This window comes from Rhea americana, unplaced genomic scaffold (genome assembly GCF_003343005.1).
Source record: "Rhea americana isolate MKP2758 unplaced genomic scaffold, rheAme1 scaffold_227, whole genome shotgun sequence".
Classification (NCBI taxonomy): domain Eukaryota; kingdom Metazoa; phylum Chordata; class Aves; order Rheiformes; family Rheidae; genus Rhea; species Rhea americana.
In genome coordinates, this window is record NW_028186343.1 from 445,678 (window position 1) to 470,124 (window position 24,447).

General features: G+C 40.9%; 1 protein-coding gene across 1 annotated transcript in view; it reads right to left on the minus strand.

Annotated features, from left to right (window-relative positions):
• Window positions 1-7,817: 7,817 nt before the first annotated feature.
• RSPH14 (radial spoke head 14 homolog) overlaps window positions 7,818-24,447 on the minus strand; it is a 95,060-nt gene continuing 78,430 nt past the window's right edge. The window contains exons 4-6 of the mRNA XM_085305807.1: window positions 10,591-10,816; window positions 9,137-9,273; window positions 7,818-8,131 (exon numbers count right to left, since the gene is read on the minus strand). Of these exons, the coding sequence (XP_085161933.1) occupies window positions 7,890-8,131; window positions 9,137-9,273; window positions 10,591-10,816 (605 nt within the window). The 3' untranslated portion in view covers window positions 7,818-7,889. The remainder of the gene's footprint in view (window positions 8,132-9,136; window positions 9,274-10,590; window positions 10,817-24,447) is intronic.

The following is a 24,447-nucleotide window of genomic DNA, read 5'->3' on the forward strand; positions in this document are numbered from 1 at the left end:
TTAGGCAAAGCAAGTCTCAATAATCCTAAAAAGAATTCTGCTTATGATAGACTCTCTGTTTAAAGTTAACTTCAGAAGGTGCCCCCCTCTATATTTTAATGARTATCTATACTTGAATGTATATTTATATAAAACATGCACATTATATACATACATACATTTTGTGTATATATATACAAATATATATACACATGTGTAAATATATATATAAACACACATATATATATATTTATATATATAAAAAATTGTGGAGTCATTTCCAACTTAGAGTGCCTAAATGAATCTCCACCCACAGTTACTAGGACCTGCTTTTTGTGGGGATAGTGTAGATTATTATTTAATTGCCTCTTTCTATGGACTATACTGTATAACAATCCATGCGCATAGTTAAAAGTTCAAATCGTCGGGATGCTGGATTTGCATTTTTCTTTCAAGTACATTTAAGGGCTTTATATACTGATTTTCTGCAAAACTACAGATCTTTCTTCTGAAGGCTGCATTGAGAAATCCAATTCATGCTGTTTGAGAGTTAAGAATGACAGCATGAATTAACAGTTCCTGAAGGAGAATAGGCCCAGCTGTGGGATAGCAGCTAGACTAGTCTGATTGTCTTCACTTGATTAGGATGCTTGAAACCAACTGAAGACACAGGAAAAGACAGATGTGATACTTCAAAACACACAAAAAAACAATAGACTTTACCATCTAGCTCAACGTTTTGGGGAATCAGCTATAAAAAGAAGGCATCAGCTGCTGCAGTCGAGCTCCGTAATTCCACGTTACTCTTGTACGCGTCTCAGTGCACGCCGCAGGCCTCAAACCATTTCAGTGCGGCGTGTTGCCCCGCAGGATGCGCTGGGTTGCACCAAGTCTCACCGGGAAGCTAATACAGYGTCTCTGTGCACGCTCCACCACGAAGCTGCTAAGCCCTGCAGCTTTGATYGCTGTCGCTTTGCAGTCTTCTCACAGTATGTTTTCTTCTCTTGAATACCAAACAAAATCTCAGATCTTCAGTAAAACCCCTGCAGTATACTGAAATGGTTTGCGTAGGACAGATCGATCAAATCAATATGTTATAAATACCAGTGCAMACTATTTTCTTACAATTAATAAAGTGATAGAGTATTTTAAAGACCATGGAATTAATTATATTTAATGGACTATGAAGACTTGTATGTATTAAACTATTTGTATATTTTAAAGTATTTTGTGTCACAAAATGATAGTTTTTTTAAGATAATATAATGGAATACACAGAAACTTAGTTTGGGCTTTAGCTAATACTAGATCAAAGTCAAACCTCTTGAGACATTGTCACCTGCYAACACTGGGATAAGGTTACCCTTTTATTTGGTGTCTAAATTTTGGCTGTAGGTAACAATGCTGGATGATAAATAGGTAAGAAAACCTTTCTCGGGGATTGCCCAGCTCAAGGGAGCTGGTTGTGCTTCATTACACAGAGAAAAATATGGTGAAATGATGCAACCATTTGGATGAATGCAAATAATATAAACGAATTCTTGGCAGGTTGAAAAGCCTTTAAATGCCCTGCTGGTTAGTCGGGTACTGTCGTATTTTCCTTTCCAAGGTAAGGGAATTTTAAAGCACTAACTGGCAGTATCACGGTGACGTTCAGATCTGAAAACTGGACCTAGCCGAGGCCCAGATTCAAACGTTTGCATAAAGTTTGGCTGCTCCTTAGACTCCTCTAATTTTGTAGAATTTCAGATGAAAATTGCCTGTGATTGAGGATAGAGGAAAGGACGTAAAGGCTTTTACCTTTGGATTAGTAGTTGAATGCCACCTCCAGTTGGTAGGTCATTGCATTCAAAGCCAATTTCATGATTTTAAGGAAGAAAGATTAATGATTCTTCTTCAGCTCCTAGGGGACTGCTGTCCGTGTTGTGGTTGTTGCTGTGGGACGGTCGCAGACAAAACCCGAAGAGCAGCTTGTACAAGTGAGCGACTCATGGCACGATACAATTCTGTTTTAGGAGATTTTCAGTCATCCTGGTTTAGACTGTGACTTTAGAGGTACAGTTACAGCTTATTTCACTGGATTTTAGTTTAGATTTATAGAAATATTTAGATTGAACTGAGCACCAAATAAAAACTCYAAACTCACAGTTCACCTAGTAGCACTGTAAGCCAGTTGCAACACTGATCTATGAAGAACACAGGTGGCCAAGCAAATCGGATCTTTCATATGAGAATTACTACATGTTTTTCAGGCCAAATCCTGAAAARGGGTAACCACAGTTCGTTGAGGCTTTTGTTTTTCTGTATTCCTCATAACAAAAGCATCCAAGTGCCTTACAGTGGTTGGTTACTTCAGGCATGTGAATGCTTGTTCTTAGAATTTGGTTTTACGCCAACTTTACTATGCACCGATTTTTTTTACAGAATTTTTACCCCACGTTGAATTTCTACTCGTGCACTGAAAAGCAGCAGGGTGAGGGAAGGTCTGCGTCTTAGGTTGGTTCAAGCTAACCAAAACGTGTACAATGAACTAAGGGCGTAAAACGAAGGCTGAGTTTTTAGGCACGCGCGACTGCCGTGAAGAGGGTGCCGCCGGGGCCGGGCGGCAGTTCCCCGCGTTGTGCTCGTGGCCCATCTAACGTCGCTGTGTGGCAACAAACCCGTAAGGGAAGAGAGAGACGCAGTTATGTAGCTTTTCTATTTGAGTTAAAATGCGGCATCACTAGCAGAGATTTAACAAGGGGGAGCGGCACGTGGCCAAGAAGGACGACGCACGGAAAGCAGGACTCAGTGATTCGGGGCGTCTTTCAGCAGCGTGGCCAGAGCGCTCGCTGCGGCTCTGCTGAGCGACAGGCGAAYGTACCTGCCTCCAGGTCATTACTCTTGTTATCAATAAAGTAGGTTGGTATTTTTTTTTCCTTCCCGAAGAACACTGCCACCTCTTGTCATCTACCCGGGAAAAAGGAGCGGTTACCTGAAGGTCTTGTCCGCAGCCGGTGCAGCCCTGCGCGGGGCCGAGGCGAGAGCAGCTCCCCTGCGTTTCCTAAGGCGACCAGAGGAACGTCAAGCYCAGGTAAGTGAGAGCTCGGCCTCGTTCTCTGCAACGTTTTCATTTACAGTATTGGAGCCTATGACTTTAAACGCTTAGCTTATATTCAAAATACTCCTTAAACAAGTCATGACAATGGTTTTCACTCTTCCAAGTTGGCAGATTTTGTCAAAGAGCGTAGTCGTCTTAAAATGACATGCTGGACTTGAATTTTTCAATGTGCTGGTTTTGTATGTAGCCATAAATACCGCACTCCCCTTTCAGAGTTAGTATAACAAACGACCAGCCAAATCTGGCTTACCAGCCCCTTCTACTCTGTCTTTAGACAAAACTCTCACTTCTGTGCATTTCTAATGTGATTTTGATCCAACATTTTTTTCATAGAGCAGATAGGGGAGGAGAGCAAACAAAAAGTTTYGTTGGAACATGAAGAAATAGAAGTAAAAATTGCCATTTCTCGGTGCAAGATTTATAGGAGAACAGAACGGTTTCCAAATCTTGGAATTCTGAAAGCAAATGGGGACAGGGAAGTGAGTCCTGCAGCTGAAAGCACAAAGCCCCAAAACACAACGTTAATATTAGAGATAAGGTAAACCTTTGCGCTTTCAAAGTGAGCTCTGCCTGGCCGGGACATGGCACGCGAGGCTTGTGCCAGGTCCCGCGTCCCACGAACGCGGCCGTCCTCCCTCCGCTGGGCCRCGCGAGGCGGCCGAACTGAGCGCTTGCTTTGTGGTGTGCCAAGCGGATTAATTCCATTACTGACCCACGACTTTATTAATTATACCTGGGCCTTCATCACTGTTGACTTCAAGTTGAAAAGAAAAACTGCTTGTGGCGGATGCTGGGCTGTGCCTAGTGCCGACGGCCGCGCACCGCAGCGGGCTGTTTGCAGAACTTGGCGTGCTGGAAACAAGGGTTCGCTGCGTGCAACACGTTTCTTCTGAAACAAGTTTAATTACAGTGTGCGGGAGTGCCAGGTCCTGACGTGCTAACTGACGCATTTATAATGTGTATGGAGCAATTCAAAGGGATCATTAGCTTTTCTTAAGTGACTAAGTCTGTTGCAGCTTTATTATTGAGTATATGCAACCGAAAACACGGTCAGTCCCAGGGGAAGCATTCACCAGGCTTGACTCAGCCGTGGTTCTTTGGTCCAGCTACGGTTTTGCGGACTCTGCCTCCAAAGTGGGCAGTTAGCTCTAGGCAGCCGCGCCGTCGTCCTGCAGCACGTCCCAAACCCCGCAGCCCTCGGCCGTGCGCTCRGTGAACATTCAACATCGAGACAACTGCCAAAACAGCAAGTACATGCCCAGGACTAACTGTGTGACTTGTGTCAGAAAACATGGCCCAATTTGAGAAAGAAGGAGTGAAAGCTATGCCCACAGAAAACTATTTCAGGCTGCCCATTARGAATCATGTCACACCTGTGTCGTCATCCCCTTTTCACCATTAGTTTCCCTATTTGTGAAAACTTTTCCAAGGATTTATTCCTGATTTGCTTTGATTCCTCAATTACTATTTCAGAAATTTGAGATCTTGGAGGTCTTCATCAAAACTCTGAAGGGACACTTAAGATACCAAATTGTGGCTGATGAATTGATTTTTAGGAAGGAGATAYAGGAACCACCATGGTCTTTTTGAAGCAATTGCGTGTCATGTTTTATTCTGGACTGAACCGGCAAAATAAAAACTTACCTCTTAATTCAGGTTCCACACAGTCAGGAATATGAAGTGGGCAGTGTGATGTTTCTCTGCAGTATCAGGTAAACTCGTGTGCTGTCCTTCGTCTTCTGTCGCGTTCCTGAGCTTGCTGCGTTGTGCCAGTGCTGGTCGCTGTCCTGCACYGGCTCCTGCAGCATAACGCAGCATGAGACACCCAAACCTTGGGCACCAAGATAACAGAGCTCTCCTAACCCTACCAGCTAGAAAACAGGCGTGTAGTGCTCTGCAATAAATGCGATTTGCACCAYGTAGGCTGCTACTTGCAGTCCTTCCTACAGATTGCAGCAAGCTGCACTATGCCTGAAGAAATGAAATGAAATTATATTATTTGTAGCCTTTTTTTCCAGCAAACATTACCTTACAAGTAAAAAAAAAGAAAAATCTAATGATGATTTAGGGCTRTTCTATCTGCAGACTTTGAGTTTCAATGAGTGTTTATATAGGCAGTAAGTATACTTAATACAAAATTACTGTTGTACTATGTTTTATACTGTTAGATGCAATAGTGCCAAAATAATTGCAGAGATGAAGGCTGGGATGTGGAAGGGTAGCGTTCAGTTAAGGCATGGTTCCAGGTTTGTATTGTGCATGTACATACAACAAGAATATTGATAACGTGATGGAGTCTTGTTTGGAGGAAGATTATATTGTCTTTAAACCAGTGATTAGATGCCCAGAATGCAATATTTAAGGTCTGAGTCAGCTGAAGCTCCTCATCAGAGCAGTTCAGTCTAGAGGGTTTTAGCCTGTACCCAAACAAGCTAATTCTTTTGCTAACTCTTGACGTGTGCTTCCTGAATTATCGGGGGGGGGGGAAGGCTGAGACATATGTCTGGAACTGAGCTAAAATGATTGTTGTTACTGCATCTTCTTGCAGCACTTTTATAAGAGCAGATTAAACCACCATTCTCTGTTCTCCTTTACTGCACATTTACCATGTTATTAAGCTGCCTGGCTCTCTCTTATCGAACTGGATGCACTCAGGTATCAATATTTATTACATATGAGTGCCTTAAGGATGTAGAGTGTATATAAAAGGCAGAGATCCTTCCAGGATCCTGCCCACAGGGAATGAATCCAGCTGACTCAATATTTTTAAATCACAACTTCATAGAAGAGGAAATTCTCCCTTTTGTTCAGTTATGGAAGCGAAACCTTCCAACCTTCATCACACCCACCTTGCCTAGGATAGAGTCGTCCTCTGYGGCAAGGTACTGCAATTTGCGGAGCAGCGCTGGCTTTCCGCGGTGCAAAAGCAGCCCGGACAAACGGCCCTTTCGCACATGTGACGAAGCTTCGTTTAGCTACAACTGCGTAACTAAWAGCGACACCCCCGAGGTTCACCCGAGTGCAAACAAACGGGGATGCCCGCCAAGCGGCGCCCGCTGCGGTACGACCCCTGCTCGGGCACGCGCAACGCTCGGGACTCGTCCTGCTGCTTCGTTTCTTCTCCCCAGCCTCCGCCTGTCTCCYGCCTCCTAAATTACGCACCAGCAGCTACAGACAGGGACCTCTGCAGCCTGCCGGGGTGACTTCCCCGGGCTACAGTGGAATGATAGAGCGCCCCTCGCCAGCTCAGCCGCCCTCGGCTCCGGCAGCAGCAGCTCCCTGATTGCCTTCAGACAGTTTACGTCTCGTTGGGCAGGCTGGCCTCCTCAAACAGCCTGAACGGTTTATGTTATTCTTGATTCTGTTAAGTGAAAGATTAAAAAAAAGTAATACTGTTGGGGTAGAAAAAAATGGTTAAAAAAAAAAAMACACATTTTTCCAAAGTAGAGAACTGACATTTCCAGTTCTGTGCTGTGGTTACCTCCTCATCTCTCTGTTTAGACAACCATATCACAGACCAGCTGAGGCCGGACGAGACCTCTGGAGATCTTCTACTCCAGTCCGTGCTGGGCGCGAGAACTGGGGTCGGCCTTCCCTGCTCCCTGCTGTCCTGCACAGGGATGGAGGCACGCTGGCGCAGTCTTACCCTGGGGCAGATGGGTCCATCTGCACACTCATTTTATGATCTTTCTGAGTCATCTTTCCGCCCAGCGTTAAACGCGGAGGGTGCAGGTGTCAGCCGCAAGCCTGGCACCACAGCGCAGCAGGCCTGGATGTGAGCGCGGGAATCGCACCCCGCGATAGGAAGCGCACTGCACCTCTGCCCTCGCCTTCAGCAGGGGCGTTCCCAGCAGGTGAAACCATTACATCTACCGCTGATTTTAGCTACTAAAAAGATACCAAAAAAAAAGAAAAAAAAGAAAAAAAAGGGCAGCAAAACTAACCTGTAGCATTTGCCTCCAGAAAACATTAAAGAAAAGCATTTATTAACATTCAAGAAGCCATTTTTAGACAAACTGCACACAAACTAAATTCAAGGTGCAGGGGGAAAATAAATTCTCACCTTTAAAGCAAGTGCTTACCACTGATGGCCAAAGACTAGACAACAGCTATTTTCCTCAGACTTTTCCTCAGGGCAAACCATAACATTTCATCTCTAAAGGGACTTGCTGCTAGGAAAACGAGTTGCTGCTGGAAGTGTTGTCAGCAACAGATTTTGGTAGACCCGTCCTGAAAAGTATTTARTTATAGTTTTGCCTGGGAAGGTCTTATGCTTCGCTAGAGAAAGCCCTTCTAGAACACTGACATTGCTCTTCCTACGAGGATGCTGAAAATGGTTTTAATCCCATGTTCAACACCCATTTTCAGTGAAACTCCTATAAATTGCTATCGGTAGTTAGGACAATTTCCTAGCATAGACAAGACTGCTGGAGAAGTTAATTATGACCCTGTCTTGTTTCAAATAATTAGTCACTGATTAATGTTTGATAGGATGAAATAATAAAAAAAAAAGGGAAGAGAATATTATGAAGAAAACAAAAAGGACCCCTATCTTGTGTCACAGGAAGATCTTGATATCTCCAGAAATAACTTCTAGGGAAGAATTCTAGACTTCCTCGCTTTTTTTCCCCTCATTGTTCTATTTATGGCCCRTCATAGATATGAAACTGTTGACAAGTGGCATTTCAGGAGGAACTGGTCCAGAGTAACTGAGGAAGAGAGTTTTGTTTTTGAAGGTCTCATATACTAATGCAACTCTTACAACAAGATAACAACAGAGGGCAATAGATCCCTATGAAATATCATGTCTTCAGAAAGGTTTCCACTTGATGACTCGGATGGCAATTTTAGCTGCATTTTTCACCGCCTCAGAGGGGTCATTCAGACACTGCTGAAACGTGTCTACGTGATCTAGGAGTGTCTTGCGGCCCTCGGGTAACTCAGCCAGCATGGTGAGGGTTTTGATCGCGCTCAGGCGGGCTTTGCTGGTTTCCCCAGCAACCAACTTCAGTAAAAGTGGAATGGCTTCAGCACCTAGAGCTAAGTATTTCCCTGTGGAAAAATAAACTGGCTTTACAATGTGTTATGGTACATACAATACAATGTGCATTATTGCCTGTAATCAAACAAACTTTTGAATTGTCACTTTTGACTCCCTGCCAGCTACACCTCTGAACACCCCAGAGTGTGGAGTGCAAAGTGRTTGGGTGTGCTTTTCCACTGAAGACCAGAGCTAACTGCCAGCTTTATATTTTTTAGGAAAAAAAAAACTTTCTTAATTAACTTAATTTACCTTCTACATTATCATGTCATTTGCAAGAAATTGTCTAAGAATATACGAGACACCAATGATAGGATAAAATTTTGGGGAGTTAGATGCCCTTAAGAACTTCCTTCATCCTCCATCCTCCATCTTCTTCTAAACATACTTCAACACTTAGATCTACTCGGGGGGGGGGGGGGGGAAGGAGCTTCTGAAGCTAGAGGGACAGTTGCAGAGGAGGACTGGAACACAATTGCTGTTATTAAGTGTGTTTTATGTCTAATTACTCATTCATCACACTGAAAATATACCAGTATTTTCAGTGTCACGTAAGTGACTTGAGAGAGAGAACTGCAGCCTTTATTAATCCTAATTCCTTTCCTAGCTGTGAGGAGGAAACGCCTTCTAACTACAGAAAAAAGTTTCCAGGAAGTAGTGTTCCTCCGAGGACTACTGATTCAGAATGGCTCCAGGTATATGGTATGTGTGAAGCCCTGAATTGAAGTGATATTTTTTTTCCCCTCTGGAGCAGCACTATGAAGGCAAATGGCATACATGTCGTAGAGGTTTCTCCTCTTGACCTACTTGAAGTGAATGAAATGCCAGATGCATTGTAGTCCCTAGATACTATCAGGTGAACGAAGTTGCTGAAGACAGATTTAAAGATATGTCCTACTCTTACAACTTCTTCAACAACTTTAACACTACTGGAAACTGAAGGCTATTTTGTTATTAGGTTGCCTTAGAATGGGATTCCAGAAAGCATCCTTAGCAGAACTGCCTCTTTCTCTCACCCTGAGGTGTAACGGTAGCAAACATCAGTGCTCCTGTTGCACTGGCTTGGACTTCAGGCTCTGCATCTTCTAACAGGCTCACCAGCACAGGAATAACGTCTTCTTCACATACCATGTTTTTTCCCTCTGGATGGATACTGTGCAGAAGAGATGGTTAAGTTGCTTTCTTGAACTTTGCTTCCAGACTTGCTATTACCTACAGCCTCTCCCCTTGCCCACCTCCTGCAGCCATCCTTCATGTCATGATAAGAGTGCTGACACGGGGCCTCCTCTCTGTTCTCTTTTGAGTCAAAATGCCCTGAATATTAGAGAGATGGTAAGTACCATTGCCCAGTCACAAACACAAGAGAAAGGATGTTTGTTATTCACTAGTATGCATTAAGTCTGCTTGCAGATACAGCATTGATGCTGCTCTACTAATCTGTGTGTGTGTTTAACACTTTTTTTTTTTAGGAAATTATTTTTAGGTAGTTTTTGCATCTTTTTTACTTTCTTTCATGCACTGAAGATGGACAAGGGCCAGGATGCAGCTGGAAGTGTGCTGATAGTCCTAATGGCCATGATGCTAGACATCTGACTGTTGAACCCTGWACAGATTTAAACCAACTGCTAAATTTGGGGTCTGCAGGGAATTCTTTTCCTGGGTAAGTTTTAACACTTTCTTTCTGCCCTCTGTAATGTGAGGAATATTTAACATGGTCCAAGTACTGCAGAGACCTATTCCTCATATTCCTGGTCCATTCCTACTTTCTTTCTATGACTTATTATATCAATAGTTTCTTCTGCTATAAGACCTTGTATTGTTATAGRACAGTAAGAAGTGTTTTGTGACAGCTGGTATATAAGCCAGATGGATGATCTGCAGATCCTTTTATGCAAGACAACTGTTGAGCAATTTGATCTGTGATTGTGGGATGCAGTGGACTCAAGTGGTACCTTTCATCCAGTGCTTGATACACAGACTAAATACAGAGACTGCTCTTTCTAATCCATCACTGATACATGTAGCAGCTGGTGTCAGAAAACTATTTCTTTTTTCAATTACATTGATAATTTACCCTGACCCTTAATAATTTTTTGAGAGAGAACTGCTGTGAAAAAAAGGGGGGGGGGGAAGCTTCTCTGTACCTTTAAGAGATCAGAATCCTGGTTTTACACCAGAACTTTTTTTTCCAGCAGTTGTATGCCAGGAAAATCCTGATTTCACTAGAATATAGAAGACATATTGGAGAAGAAGGAATACTACTCCTCATCAGCATCTGCTTCCCTGAATGATTTAAAGCAGTTAGGATTTTAGAAGTTTCTCTCTATGTGTGCAGCTAGGCTGACATTGCTTTACATACAAAATGTGACAGGTTCAATGTATAGTGGAATACAACTGTGAACTAATGAACTTGATAAGTTATGAGATGGGTATTTTCTTGAGGATATGTATTATACACAGATTTCTTTACCTGATGCCTAAYAGGACCCAAGCTGCTTTGCTTCTGATGGCTGCTGATGAATGTGTGAGCTTTTGCTTCAGGATGGTAATGGCACCACTTGCTAGAGCTTCAAAAGCCTCCACGCACAGACAGTTGGCGAGTGTGTCTAGGATTAGCTCCTGGATTTCATCCAATTCAGTCTTCAATTTAAATACAAGCGAGGGAATCAAGCCGGCTTGCAGTATGCCTACAGCCCCTGCAGAAGCAGACAGAGAAGGACCACGGGTTAAAGTGTGAGTGCATTTACTACTTCTACCTGCACTTTAAATTTTTGAGTAGGATAAAAATACACATGGTAAGTCTTCCTTACACAAATGTGGAATTGAGACACAGAAACTAGTTTAACACTAGGCTGCTCACAAGTGCCATGCTGGCATTGCTTCCTCAGGCTTTACTTAGAAAATTTCAAATCTTTTAGTGTTCTCCATCTGCTGGAATTTTCTCAACATTTTCTTCATTATTTTGTACATGATCATATGCAAGGATGAGTGACGTCTTCCAGACTGAGCATTTTTCTAGCAGTCTTGGAAAGACATCAGCCCAGGTAATGCTCACAATGACAATTGCTCTAATGTTTCCAGTTTCTTCCACTATAATATTTCTCCCTACAGTTCCTCTTGCTACACAAATTTATAACAGAAAGAGCTGCAAGGTATCTTCTGTCCAACCTTCCAAACTTTTCTCTACAGGAACAGGTGCTAAGAGGGGCTGAGATGTAATCCTTTAGAGTCAGTGCTTTGAGATCATTCTCTCTTATGGTTTATCCTGGGGAAGCCAAGGTTTTGTAAGCCAACAGCTTCCTCACRTGTTTCTTTGCAGTAATTCTATCCTGGAAGCAATCTGAATTTTGACCTTTCCAGCAGTCAGTCCTCTTGCACTATTTTGTAAAGGTAGTAGTATCAAAGGTAGAGTGATTGTGATCTGCCTGGCAAGTGATGGCTTTGCTATGAGCAAGGGACTGAYTTATTCTATTTCTTACACAATACTAAGTCAACGTGGAAACAGCAGTGCCATGGGAAAGCAAAAAGCAGAATGTACTGTCCACAAATAACTGTATGAAAACAAAATTCTCCAGCTGTCTTGTTGCTAAGACCAGTTCTTCAGTTGCTAAGAGAAATGTGGCTTCATCTGAAGTGATTCATATATGGTTAGAAAAGGACATTTTGTGGCTAAGAGTCATTAAGGTATTTCCAAAAAAAATCTCCCCAGTCAAGGAAAAGGCAAATAGGAAAGGGATTTTAATGGTCTTTGATAGCACATGGGAGAAGTCCTCAACTTGCCAGCCAGGCTGAGAAACATGACTCTTAATCTAATCTAGAGGTTGTTTTGTTGTACATATATTCCTGAGGTTTTACTGACATTGAATAATTTATTATTTTGTTAATTTATTAGGATCCATTTTACTAATGCAGATGCAATGAAATGCCCCAGGGTGATATTATTACAGATTTTTCCTACCTGTGCTACATCTGGAGGTCAGTTGCTGTGAAAATTCAGATAAGTAATTACGAAAAACAGATTCATTTTAAAACATAATGTTTTAAAATAAAACCCTTTTCCTTGTGCCAGAAAGGCACCATGGGGAAAGAAAGTGACTAAATGTTATCTTTGATCCTATGGTGCTGTGTATCACTAGATGAGGGTGGCATTGCAATAGCAGGAAAAAAAAAGGAAGGTCTCAGAAAGGTCTCTGAAAAAGCAGCAAGGCTTGCACAGCTGTCTCCGTCATTCAGCATTAAATCCCTTGACAGATGGGTTATAGGTTTTAAGATTATAGGTTATAGATTACAGATACAGACAGATTAGAGGTGGGTTAGACAACAGTAAAGATACGGCTGGGAAGACTCCCTGCCTTAYGGAGTCCAAGGTGGCAAGGAAGCCACAAGAGAACTGCTGTCATGGACACAGCTTAAAGCAGCCCCAGATGACTACAAGTTCCAYCCAGAACTGATTTAGCCATGTTTCCCAACGGTCTTCTGAAATAACCCAGGAAAGACAAGATTTTTCAAAGCAGCGTGTAAAACTCCTACCGGAGTTTGTCATGAAAAGAAACTATATGACCTTTCTGCATGAGACTGGGATTCTCAGACTGCTCACACCGTCACCACTCACACTTACAAACTCTGGGATGCCTTAGAAATAAGTACAAACTCAAAATTTGTGGGTGAAGGGGATATAGTTCCAGAGAAAGAGTAGTGGATTAGAGGTGATGGACTCATAAGCTAACATTCCTGTAACCAGTGCCTAGTTTTTGTGTGGTTGCTTTCCCAGACGATCTGTGATATTTTCAAACCAAAACCATAACCAGATATTTGACCTTAAAGTAATTTCTTTCTTTCCAGATAAAATAACATGCTGAATGCAAATGTAACTAAGAGTAAAAAGGACTGAAGCTTAAAGCTCCACACTCCTCTAGAGCCTTTGCGTAGCTCTAATTCACACCAGTGCCAATCTTCCTTGGATTAGGGTCACACCATAAGCGTTACCGTTTCCTAAGCGAACACTGGTTCTGGCGCAGAGTGGTCAGCGTTCTGGCTTGCGGCTGGAAAGCCGTTGCTTGCTTTAATTTTTCATCTTTCYGTCACTACCGTTGCTATACCATTCTGGCTCCCTTTCTCACACTGCTGCACATACTTTTTTTCCAGACAGGTGCCATTACTATTTTTTGCACTTGCCTTCAAATATTTAATAGATATTTTTTAACGCATCATCTTCACTTTCATTTTTCCTTTCCTGTACTTTCTTCTTTTTCAGGCCTTCCTTGTTGACTTTCTTTTGATAACTCCTGATCACCATATTCCCTATATCTAATATCAGCATCCATGGTTCATATTTCTATATCTCTACCTTTTGCTTCTCTTCTCTACACGTTTTACTGAAGTATTCAGCTAGACAGGGCCACTTTCACTGGCCCTTGAGTTTGTTTCTTCCAGTTAATGTTTACTGACCTTCCTCGACTCAGTCATCTCTCATTCATTGTATTTGCCCTTTATGTCTTGTCTTTGGTGCTACCCTTTGCTATGGCACTGTGATTCTGAGTACAAAATATACATCAAAGCCTCTGTGTCTTTCCGTTTCAATAAGCTGGCAAGACTATGCACAGAGCATTGTCTAGGACAGCTTTTGTTCTGGAATGACAACAAATAGCATTTATTTTGTGGTCAGAGATCCTCATGTAGCTAGCTGATGCTTCTCTTGTATGAGCACTCTGGCTGTTTTCATTTTGTTAATATGTTTTATTTTATCAGGCCAGGTCTCTGTACCAAGAACTTTCTCATCTACTGTGTTTTTTTTGTTTTTTGGTTTTTTTTTTAAGCTGCACTGTCTGAAATGCCATGATGCTACTAGAGGGAGCTTCCCAGATACAAACATAGAAATAAAGATGGATTGTTTGACCTTGTCAAGAGTCTCGATGTGGTGAAAAGAAACGAGGATGGAAAGACCATCAGCCAAAAAAAGAAAAAAAAAAAAAAAAAAAAAAAGAAAAACAAAGGAGAGAGAGAGAGAGAGACAGACAGACAGACAGAGACAATACCTAATAGGGAGACTGAAATTTCCAGGTGGAAATTCATCACGGTTTTCCCAAGGGAACTAAAAGGGGAAATGTCTAGGGAGGTGAAAAGGAAAAGAGTGGAGACATCATCTGCTTGAGAGTTGCATGTAAATTTGAGCATTCTTAGATCCTTGCATCTTACTGTCCAAGCAATAGGAGGGGAAGGTAAGCTGCTGGTTCTAGTAGTCCTATACCAAAAAATGCAGCGGCRTACTGAGGATCTTGACTTTTCATTGAAATACTGCCTGTCAGTATTCAATATATTGAAACACTGAAAACTGAGGGTGATTTATGTATTGTTGAGCATGTTCCAGATCTACTGGGAAAAGTGAAGTACTGGGGAAAAAAACATGTTTTCAAAATGCAAGTAGTTGTATTTGCAGTTGCATAGTTAAAATTATTATTGATCTGTTTTTCTGAGAACTTGTAATCTCCCTTGGGCTGCTTTTTATCTCAGCACTCATCCCTTCCTCCTCATAGCCCTCTGGCTACTSGTATTCTCCCCCTCCTGCCTCTTTCTTCAAATAGACCCAAAGAGAAGTCGCATTTATTCTGTTCTCTCAGTATGGCCCCAGGGCATGTAAACAAATTAAATTYTGTAGGAGACAAAGGAGTCATTTATGGCACATAACAGTAGTGTTTTGTCTTTTGTTTTTGTTTTTTTTTTCCTAATTACATAAAGCAATTAAATAGCATTACAAGCCCCTTTCCTTACAAATGTCAATTTTCAACTCAAAGCCATTTGAATGTTTGTTTTAATAAGAAGCATGTGCTTCATGCSTTGCTGCAAAGTGGTGCACAGCATAGTATAATATAGTATATAATACGTAAACACAGATTCTGTATCACACGAATGTTTCGTTGCTACCGCAGACGTCCCTTTGGGATGTTCAGACAACTATCAGAAATGCACAGTAACGGCATTTCAGCCTGGGAGGGAGCAGATGAAAAGCAGCAGCGCCAGCCGCAGCGGGAGCACATATCCGAGCGTGGCATCGTGGTGCGCGGTGACACATCCAGCGCGCGGCAGCTGCGAGTCCAGCGTGGGAGCTCCCGAGCCCTGAGCAGGAGCCARGCGATGCTGACGAGCTCCCTCGGCCCAGCAGCCCTCTCGTTAGCACTGCGCTGGTTTAACACCACCATTTGCGAGGTATCGGTGTCCACCAAACGAGCGAGTGCTAGCGTATGTTACGCACGTTCGCAATGCTGTGCCGCCGGCGTGATTTCTTCCTGAGAGCTGAGATGCAGCAGCAGCTCCTTCCCCAGCTCACTTTCCCTCATCGCTCCTTGCTCACCGCTGTTTAGATTGAAAAAAGTATTTTAATCTTTTGACTCCCTGAGAAGACTTCTGAGTCATCAGTCACAAGAGCATAGTTTGAGAATCCTGTAGTAGCTAATTTAGTGTTAAGACTCAGCACGTAGAGACTCAAGTGTTTCCAGCATTAAGGCTGTGTCATGGAGCAGATTAAATGTAACAATATTGTAAATCTGGGCTAAAATGTCTTTCCAGCAGGTTTGGAGCAGGAGCTAGGCCACAACAGATGAAAARGAACTCACCTGCCTAAACCCCTTCTGCTTTACCAAGCTGCTAACTGAATAGAAAAATTCTGTTGACATCTTTGAAAGTCAGAATATTTTCTTCTTCTTTGCAGCAACATTTCTGTGTCTGTTTTTAATTAATATTTTAACAAGAATAAACATGATGGTTTTTTTGCATCTTGAGTATAAGCACTGATATCCTTTGCAGTGTTTTTATTTTGCCTACCAGAACTCCAGCTGCTTGCATCTCCTGTACAAATATCTCCCCTAAGCTTTCTAAATTTCAAACTTAATACRTAGATATATTCATGATCACCCAATATATCTCTCTGTGTGAGAATGCATGTGCATAACTATAATATGCATTAGGTTGATCGTACATGCATATTGATCATACACAAATTAGGACATTTCTCAGCTTTTTTTTTTTTCTCTGACATAGTACCTTTCCCTTATTCAGAGAAAGATTATAAAATACTGTATAAAAAAAAAAAAAGACTGAAAGAAACTCGGAGAAAGGATAAAGGAGGAAATGTCATCCTGAAATYTGTTAATTTCCTCTATAGAAAAGACTTTGCCAAAATGCATTAAGGAAGGAAGATAATCTGACATATGCAGTACTTGCTCCAAAGTCCTCAGATCAATTACTGGAGAGAAAATTAAAGCCTGGACACAACTACTCCTGAAGAGCTGTGCGTCAGCCATGAGCTGCTACTCAACTTCGGATACGTCAGGTCAAAAATTCCCTTTTTTTCCTGCTGGTGAGTAATCGAGGCATGCAACCGTAAGATGAGAGTAAAAGTGCATCATTTTACCATAAAAGATGCTAATGACATCACTGCTGCTACAAGTACCTGCCATGAATTACAGCATTCTCAGAAAATAATGACTTTAGTGAGTGTAAACAAAATAAATACGTTCAAAAGAGAATGTGGACTGGCAAATCTGAAAATGCTAACATAAATGCTGGATTTTATATTTCCTTAAATGCCAAGCACGTAGATCAAGAGTGCTGAAAGTGTTAACAACTATGATAGCAAGCCTCAATCATGGATACAGAAAGGCAACCAGAGTGTTACCAGTTAATCATGTGCATATGATTATCACTTATATGGCAGTAACTTCCAGAGATTCCCTCTGAGCAAGGTCTGCTCCGTCGCAGAGGCTCGTTGTCAAGATGTGTGAAACATGGCTCTTTCCCTAAATAGATTATGGCTGCATGGTGAGAAGTGCAGGATGAAATTTAAGAAATCTTGTTGTTAATTATCTTAAATTTCTGGGTTTTACCATAAGACTATATTTGTGCAACTGGACTTCTGTGTTGCAAAACAGCATTGCCTTGCAAAAATGACAGAATTTTATGGCTACAGGAACTTAATTTACAATTCTAAAATAATATCTTAGTTATTTAAAAAAATTGTTTGCAGCTAGTGAATTAACCTCACATATGCATGCTCAGATATAAAAGAGTAGTCATTTTGTCAATGTTGTTCCTTAGGAACAACATGTAATTAATATAGAGAAAATATTCTCTAACATCTATAGTGTAACTGAATTGCAAGTAATCAGAAACAAGAGTATATGAAGAAGAAAGTTTCCAGCATAGATTTGATTATACTACTGTCAAAAATTAAATCAAAATGAGAGGATTAGAGGAACATAGTACCTGGATTTAATCATGTGTCTGATACAGAGGCTGAAGTGAATTTTAGCTTGAAAACTAACTTGAATCACCTTGGCTATATGAACCATTGCACAGACTGAAAACTCACTGAACAACTGTGAATAGTGGTAAAAGAGAACAGGAGGAGGTTAAAAAAAAATTGGTTCCACTGTAGATATGCTTCTTTTTTAGATTTGTATCACTGTTAGAGAGGCATGAGGTTTATTTTCCTCTAACTACTTTTTAAAATGACTGGAGAAAAATTCAAAGAAGAAGAAACTGGAGAAACTGAAGTGTTGGCAAAGCTCCACTGGCTGTATCTGCTGACCTAGCACCCTGGCAAAGCTGCACTAAGTTAGCTGAGTTTGTTTACGCTACAGTTTGCACTGCTTACACGGGTGCCAAGCTGTGCATAGTAGCATGGTTGCAACCGATAAAATATTTAGAAAAAGAAGCATATAGTAGCATAGGTGAGTGAGATCCTCTTCTGCTCAAGTGCTTCAAAATTCTTGGCAATTTTGTTCACCATGAAACTAGAAGGCGCACGTGCCCCTGGACGCTTGCTCAACGGAGCTGTATGGAAAGGACGAGCAATTCCCCACAGTCCACTCGTGCCTGCCATCTTCCAGATCCGACCCTTTATATGGAGAGTCAAGTTTCTAAAGCAAATTTATACTGCCCAATGAAAAGTCTGTTCTGCTCTGAATGTGGTTCTACGATAGCGGCCAGTATTTGTAGCCTATACTTTACTTCCAGCAGCGAAAAATTCTTAGATCTTAATTGATCATGTGGCTGGCGAGGGTGTGGGCTGTTTCGTGGACGCTTTGATTTGTTACTTGCAGTGTGTCCTGGTAAATGACGCTCTTGGCTTGAGAACCTTCTTCCCCCAGTGAGCCATAAATCACAGACGTGTGCTGGAAGGAGTCTATTGCAAATGGGCAGAAACCTTAACAGTAYACACATTCACTGACCAGAGATGCATTCCTGAACGAGGGTCTTTAAGAGAATGAATGAGGATGTTCTTGTAAAAAGACTTTTTCTTATCATTTTTTGTAAAAGCACAGTAGGRCCTGAGCCACAAGTGCAGTGAAATGAACCTGTTACTTCACCTGGACTAAAATACTAGGTCTAGCTTCTATAAGCACGTCAGATTTAGCATAGGTACTTCAGAAGGGGTGTTAATGTGCTTAGTTTTAAGAATATTATATACAGCATAGTCAAACCGCTGAGGCCTTAAGCAGAAATGGAGAATCATATTTGCCACCATTATAGTAGATACCAGAATCTATCGCATATGCCGTTAGACATAGATTAAAATGGCAGTAATTTCTAATGTTTTTTAAAATACCACTGTGATAATTAACTCTGAAAACTACATTAGTTGAAAGATTTGACAGAGTGTTTATCAATTTAATCGGTTTGTTTGTTAAGTAAGCTTAGCATAATGCACTTTGCCCATTTTATCGATTCTACCAGCCAGTCAGTTAGTAAGCAAGTGATTCAGACAGCTACATGTAGGTTTATTCAGCTTAGGGTTAAAATTTAGCCATTCTGGCCACCTAGGGTTTCTGAGATGTCTGCCTGGGACTGTCAGTTTTGACATAAGACTTGCAGGACACTTGGTCATTTCTAGACTGCAGCCGGAGGCAAGAGGAGACGCCGCAAATGGCCCTAGAGACCTGTACGTGGGGGCTGCATAGCTTCCTGAGCCACTTCCATTTGTCATTTGAATGGATCTTGTGCATGCCAGGGACAGAGCAAAARCTCTTTTAAAGAAGAACAGTAAATCACAAAAATCAGAAGTCTCATTTACTAAATTATCCATTTATCACTAATATAGTCATAGAACTGGCTCCTTTACRGTTTTTCACTCCTCTGCCTAAAAGTGCTTCACAAAACAGGTACTGATCAATTATAGGCTAAAACTACAACTCTGTGTATCTCCTTTGTACTTCACAAATGGTCACCAGTGGGTTTAGGACTGTGGGAAACGAGGCCCGGATGCTGCCGTACAGGATCACTGGTTCACAGGAGAATTTTGGTTGGAAGGACCTCAGGAGTCASCCAGCCCAACTGTCTGCCGTGAGGTACGTATGCAGGAACCCGCTTGTTCACGTAGGTACAAAATGAACCATAGGCCAAATATGCAAAAGGCAGAGTTACCTAAACTCAGTTATTAAATCTGAACACAGTCTTCCAAACTCTTCTAGGACTGCTCTGGCATCTAACGTTCCAGTAGTAAAACTACCTRAATGTCTCTAGTTCTCTTTCCACAGCTTTCCAGAATTACCTTTGTGTCCTCAAATTAATTTTTCTTTTTTCTTTTTTTTAAAGTACTTATTTCTTATTCCTGTTTATCAGGCATTGGAAAGTAGCACAAGGGACAAACAATAGCACCTGCTAAAATTATAGTTGTATCTCGAGCTTCCTACATGAAGTAGAATTACCATGTGTAAAGGATGCAAAGATATGAAATCCAATTGTACTGGCTTTTTTTACAAGCACCTATTAAAAATATATATAATTCTTTTAAGGGCTAAGTTTGCCATAAGCTGGCAAGAACATCAATGGCAAAAAAAGATTCTAAATCAAGACAACCCCTCTTTTTTTGTTGTTTATTCAGGCAAAAGTTAAACAACAAAACCTAAATGCTTACTTGTGTCCTCAAGTGGGAGAAACCTACTTTCAAGTCACTGCTTCAATGAATATTTAATCATTCATGCAAAGACAAAAACCTTCAAACAGGGAGACTGTAGTGGGGAAGAGGGGGGGGGGGATCCCAAGAATAACCAATAGTCTGTTGCTCAGAAAACAGGTGATCTGAAACTGATATTTTTTGTTTAAAAGCTTTGGTTTCAAACAATGATCACTTTCTGTTGAAAAAAAAGTTTGCTAAAATAATTCCTGGYCTATCTACAGATTTTGAAATCTCAAGTGAGTTTGCCAGGTGTTGACACATTGGTCTTTAGCTGTATACTTTTTTATTTTCAATAATATTTAGTAGGTTTAGATAAGAAATTGCTGTTTGTGGATGCGTTTATAACARCTACAGATTTAATATCATGTTGTGTGTGCTTCTTAATTACCTAYAATTTGGTACATATTTTTGTTTAAAAATGCATTTTATCACAACAAATGAACTGTAAATGGCTTTCACTCAGGATATTTTTCCTGTACTAAATAATTCCCACTTTATTTTTGAGTTAAAGTTTGATATTTTTTTCTCCTTTCCTTTGCCCTTAATATTGGGAAATGAGAAAACGCTATTCTCATTCTCCTGTTCTTTTTCCACAATAATGCAGCCTTGAAGGCCGGATCCTTTACAAGGAACTAACTCCTTTATCTTACTTCACGAAAYCTCTGTTTCTAGGTTTCTTCCCGCGGAGGCTCTGAAGCAGTTTGGGCCCACGTATCGATCACACAGCTCCCGGTAAGCGCAGAGGGCTGCGTACAGCGAACCGCGCGGGAGGCCCAGTGCATCCCCAGGGCTCGGCGCGAGCCTCCAAGCAGCTGCCCGCCAACAGCTGGATCTAGTGCTTGCTTTTCTAAACTTGGCTTCAGCGGCAACTGCTGATTCAGCAGTCAAGCCAATGACTGCGAGCTGCAGATATAGTAGGTACATAATGAAAAATACAAAGAAATGTACAGGAGGCACTTACACTTTTAGACTTAGGTTGTTTTTTCTTTTTCTTTTTCTTTTTCTTTTTCTTTTTCTTTTTCTTTTTCTTTTTCTTTTTCTTTTTCTTTTTCTTTTTTTCCTTCTGAAAAAGTAGAGAAGTCCTTCTCTTTAGCTGATTGTGTTATTAGTTGTAACTCACTGTCTGGATTCAAATTCCCAATTAACTCCCATGATTAGATCCGATAGAAAGAGTGAACAGTTGATTTTAAGCCAAGCCCTCAGTCACGAATGATGCAGGACCAAGGTACAACAGTGAAATCCTGGTAGAAAATGCATTTTTTGTCCTAAATCATAAAGCCAAAGGAGGTATTCTGGCTGATACCACCTGCTGAAAGATACATTCATGACTTTTTTTCCCACCATTTCACAGCCACTGGTGCAAAGCAACAATATGCCAGATAGTTATAAATATCAGATTCCAGTCATCTGCACTTGATGCTATTTTAAACTCTTCCACGTGAGAAAAATGATTAAAAATAAAAATATAGCCTCTTTCTTCATCTCTAAATGTTCTGTTCGGTTCTTCATGCTCAAAGAGAATCACAGACCCCTCTATAAATATCTAGCCTAGATCTACAATTGCTTGTTAAAAAGAGAGTGTTTGGTAGAAAATTGAATGAAATATACAAAATGTCTTTTATTATATTTTTATTATATTCCAGATGTGGCCTCTCAATTTTCCCCTGTATCATTTGGAGATGTACGTTCACCAAGAGCCCTGTATGTGCGTGTATAAATATTTTGATGTTGTCATGGTATAATAAGCGTTAATTGATTAGAAAAATCCCTGTGGGATGTTTGCAAAAATCCCCGTGGGATTTTGCACTTAAGAACACATTTCTGTTTCAGCACTATTATCTTCACACTAAACATGTATGAATGCATTTTGATTGATCCCAAAGAGAAAGCAACACTGAAGAGATTTGGCTTTTGGTCAATGAACAGTACTGGAAAGTTGAGTGAAACGTGCAGTCGTGTATTCTTGTAAGCTGCATATTAGATGTTACATATCAACAGTCAAACACAGCTCCCTTCAGATAAAAACCTCTTCTGATTTGGGAAAAAACCTGTGACTTGCCTTACATTCAGCAGAGAGCAGGAATCCAATGAGATCATCACAATTCCCTCAAGCTACTATTTGTTAACCCATTCATCCCATGAAGTGCTTTTTATGGAACATGGCATGTGATGATTTTCCCAGGCATTTCAGGTATTAAAAGTAATGCAAATTATTCACTTTTAATATGCATTTATGTATTTTCAATCTAACCATATATAAAGAACAAGTTTCAGAGCACTGAGCTTAAGAATTACAATTTTCATGGTTATCAAATATACCCAATTTGACTTTGGCATTAATTATCTGCACAAGTTATTCTGAGACAAATATTTCTCTTTAGATTCCTATGGAAGCTTGACTACATGTAGTGCAATCAATGCCAGCCGAAAGGCCTGGATTGAAAACTTCCGGGAACAGGACAAGGTGAGATTGAGGAAAATATAGACAGTTGTGCTGATTTACTTTTCATATGAGTCAGGTTTTAGCTGCACCATAAATCCATGGCAAGGTCCCAAACCGTGGTGTTGAAGCAATAACAGCTAAACTCAGAGCAGGACCTGTTCCATTATTCACGCGCTGCATACTCATAATTCTTTCGCTTACAAGATTTGATCTACAGTTAGGTGCCTCCCTCAAAACTGCAAGAAAGCAAGCATTTTGTTATGTCAATCAAAAGTACCAAAAAGCGATGAAATCTGGAGAGAGCATGTCAATGATGATCATCCTACACAGGATGATGGTAGCTGATGCCGTTATTTCTACCAAAGTTGGTCAATGTGTGGAAGATGCTTTTTCTTTTTCCCCCTGCACGTAAAGTACTATGCTGAAGACACATGTAAGGTGACAGTTTCTATAGTAACTACTTGTTCTTTATGGAATAGCAGATTAAACCTCTACACCTTGTTATTGTTCTCTTATCCTTCTATCTAGAGTCAGTCAGTTACCACAGATACACTTTTTATTTTATTCCTTTATGAGCATAAGCATACTGGGGTTTTATGCAATTACAAGTAAGAAGTATGTTTGAAAAACAAACAAAAAAAGCTATTAGAATTAAAACATTGATCACTGTCTGAAAATATAAATCCATCAAAAGACACAATTACATTGCTAGATACTAAAGCTAAATTTTCAGAATAAACTTCTAGTACTTTTAAGATGATTATCTYTTTTATTAGGCTAGGGCAAATTTAAGATTCGATTATTATGTTTTTGTTGTGAGCGTAATGCCAGTTATTTAAAGGACATTTTTTAAAAACATTATTATATCAGTGAAGTCCCTTGTACAGATGCAAATATATAGGCTAGAATACAATTTTATTTAGAAAATTGGGAATTTCAGTTGTAAACTGCATTAGCCAACGTACATTTGCCCTAGCACAGACTATCTACACCAGGAGTTTACCAGAATAACTTTACTACTCTAGATGTACCAGCAAACTCTTCTAATGTGAACAAGACTTATGGTTCTTTACTTAGATGAAAATTTCCCTCACATGGTACACTGATGCTTGGTTCTTGTTTGTGTGCAGGAAGAATACTGCAGCTGCACTCTGTTATACACTAAAATATTTCATTATAATTTGTCAGTGCTGCAGCTCTGCTGATAATATCAGTACTGGAAGTGGTAGGATTTACAGGAATCAGATGCTTTCTGCACCATATTGTATTAGAATTATTGTGGAAAAAATGTCTGCATTCTGTCTGTGACTGAGTTTCTCTATTGCTACCTCCAGCAGAAATGCATCAGTAACAAATTAGGACTATGAGATTAGCTGTGCAGGCAGAAACCATAGCTATTTGATCAAGGCTGCAGCCCCTACAGTGCAACTAGTATTGTAGTATGACTAAAAGGAAGAAAACACTAGGAAAAAAATGAGAAAAAAAGTCAATCCTTTAATGAGGCAGGAAAAATGTTTCTCTGCACTACTTAAAAAAAATGTAGTAAATCAGACAAATGCAAAAGATAGGAAAGAGTGAACGGGAAAAGATGGAGAAAATACAGGCACAGCACCAACAGAAAGGGAAAGATGGAAGAAAGTAGATGGGAACAGTAGATAAATTCCATGTAAGCAGATAAATCTTTTTTTTTTTTTTTTTTTTTCCCTCCGTTTTTGATTGCATCATTCCAAACTGCATGCGACTTGGTCGCCCTGCTTCCCTGGCAGCTTCGATAAACCCTGCAAAATTCCCACTGCCAATCTCGGCGCTGGCAGAAGCGCCGCCGCACGCAGCTGCTGCACCCCGCGGGCGGCGGAGGCGGCCAGGCGAAGCGCGCACGGCCGCGCAGGGATGTGCGCGCACCTGGCACAAGGCGCGGGCGCAAGGTAGCT